General features: G+C 42.9%; 1 protein-coding gene across 1 annotated transcript in view; it reads right to left on the reverse strand.

Moving 5' to 3' along the window:
- The window catches only part of LOC108247747 (dolichyl-diphosphooligosaccharide--protein glycosyltransferase subunit STT3B-like), an 82,323-nt gene extending 79,954 nt beyond the window's left edge, over positions 1 to 2,369 (reverse strand). The window contains exon 1 of the mRNA XM_017436107.3: positions 2,095 to 2,369. Coding sequence (XP_017291596.1) covers positions 2,095 to 2,369 — 275 coding nt within the window. The remainder of the gene's footprint in view (positions 1 to 2,094) is intronic.
- Between the last annotated feature and the right edge of the window lie 80 nt (positions 2,370 to 2,449).

A 2,449-nucleotide genomic window follows, 5' to 3' on the forward strand; every position in this document is an offset into this window, starting at 1 on the left:
CTTCGCAAAATAGTTATTTTTTCTTCTTATTTATCACTTATATAAACTGAATGTATGCAAAGTGACAACACTAATACATTCGTTGTAGCCTACGTTATGAAATATTTACATGAATCATTGATACAATTATGATAGAAACGACAGAGACGATAGAAGAAAATATATCACGATAGACACTTTTCTATCGTCCCCACGATATGTACGTTATATCGCCCAGCACTAACTTGCACTATCATATTATCATTTCATTAGTTTAAAACAGTCTACAAACGATATTATCGTTTATCACAATATTTTCTGAGACAATTAATCATCCAGCAAAATTTGTTATCCTGACAGGCCTACGTGCATCTAATGATACTTTGTTAACAGTCAATTATGGTTGACTAACAACTAAAGCTAAAGTTTTAAGCAAGTATCGCACTCAATGAGTTGAACTTGGAGTGTGTGTTGTGAATGGCTGTAGATCCAATGAGTGGAGGCAAAGAGGACTGTAAAGCAGACAATGTGATGGTTTTACAAGCATTTCATCCACCAGGAAGGCCCGGCTACCTCAGTTTGCTAACTGTCTGGGACAATATCTGCGGCTTCTAAAATTCAACAGTAAAATGCAAAATAAGAAGCATGGGCGATGGGTGTGTAAACTCAGAACTGTGCGTCCACAGCTTCCTATGCAGCAGGAGGCAGAGCGTGTTTGCTGTAAGGAAACCGGGTGCTCCAGTTCTTAAGCGGGAATGGAAATAAATAACAGAGCTGTAATCAGTGCTGCTGCTGCTGCAAAACCAACAAAATCAGAGGTGACCTGTGTGTAAAAGTTAAAAAAAAAAAAAAAAATCTGTGTTCAAGGGACTTGAGCAGCTGCTGTTTCTGGGATCGATCCACGTCAAATTAAGCAGGCATTATTGTTCTTGTTCCCTGCCTCCCTCCTCACTGCTTCAATAATATATTTTATTCAGAACAACAACAACAACACACTCAAATGACACTAAAGGCAAACACCTTCAGCTCTGTGTGTTTTTTAATCACCTTGTTACTAAAATATCCAACGGGTCGAATTTTAATGAAACCCAAAGAAAGAAATCCTCTGACGTGCATCTATAACCGATTGACTTTTGGAGTCAATCGGATTCAAGATGGCTGTTGCAGCTAAAAGACCTTTAAAAAAAACAAAAAAAAAAAAAACAGAAATGGCTGTAACTCAATCAGTTTTACAGATACTGATGTAAAGTTTGATGTGGTAGTAGCTGAGACTTATTCCCAACATATTCTGACCAGATTTTTACTTATTTGGTGTCAACTCTGTCTGTTAGCGAAATATCTCTTGAACGAGTGGACAGATTTTCATGAACCTTTGAGGGAAGAACCAGCTGATGTACCTCTACAGCTGATACAGTTTTGGAGCCAACCAAGTTCAACATGGCCACCACACGCAAACAAACTTTGAAAACACAAAAGTGTGTTTAATTCAGTCGACTTTCCAGACATCACGCTAAAATTTATTGTGGTAGTAGCTGAGAGTTTTTCACAAGACATATCCCGAGTGCTATTCTTTGTACAAGATATTTGCTTAAAACTTTAGCATTACCTGTTGGAGTCAACCCCGTTTGACTGTTAGCAAAATATCTCGTGAACCACTGGACAGATTTTAATGTAACATTTAGTAAGTAATAACTGGATGTCCTGATTAACCTTTGGAGTCAATCCAATTCAAGATGTTGGCATTAGCAAACACAAAAATGGCTGTAACTCAGTCAGTTTAACAAATATTGAGCTGAAATTTGCTGTGGCAGTAGCTGAGAGTCAGTCCCAGCACATACTTTTCAGAGTGATAGCGCGTGAGATGGCGCCAAACATTATTTTCAAAGTTTGACCAACAGGTCATTTCTCCAAAACTCTGGTAAGGAAAGCGGCGGGTGAGCTGCACTTCTTGAAGGAATGCGAGGCCTTTAATCAGCTTCGTGGATTCTGGTCCATCGTGAGATGATGTGTCACCAGCTTCTAAACGTGACATTTGGTTCATGGGTTTCCTGGTGTCTGCAGGCAGTGGATCTGAGCCGGGGCAGCTGGGTGTGATGGGGGAGGAAGCACACTTACCAGGGGTCGAACTCGTGGATGATGCTCTCGAAGCGGATGACAGCAAAGAGCCTGGAGCTGAAGCCGGCCAGCCAGGCCAGGAACAGGATGGTGAAAGACAGCAGGGACTGCCAGCCGGCCGGCTGCGACAGGCCGCCGGACAGCCCTCCTGCCCCGGCAGCGGTGCTGTCTCTCTCCGCCGCCGCCGTGCTGCTCCGCCCGTTCCCAGAGTACGACGCCGTGGAGTTCAGCGAGGATTTGTGTTTGTTGTCGGAAGCCGGGTGATGCTCCGCCATATTCTTATACGTCAATCCCGTAACGGGAACCAAGCAACGCGAGCGAGCTCTCTGAGATCACACACAGGAAAGAACCCCCC

The sequence above is a fragment of the Kryptolebias marmoratus genome, linkage group LG16 (assembly GCF_001649575.2).
Source record: "Kryptolebias marmoratus isolate JLee-2015 linkage group LG16, ASM164957v2, whole genome shotgun sequence".
Classification (NCBI taxonomy): domain Eukaryota; kingdom Metazoa; phylum Chordata; class Actinopteri; order Cyprinodontiformes; family Rivulidae; genus Kryptolebias; species Kryptolebias marmoratus.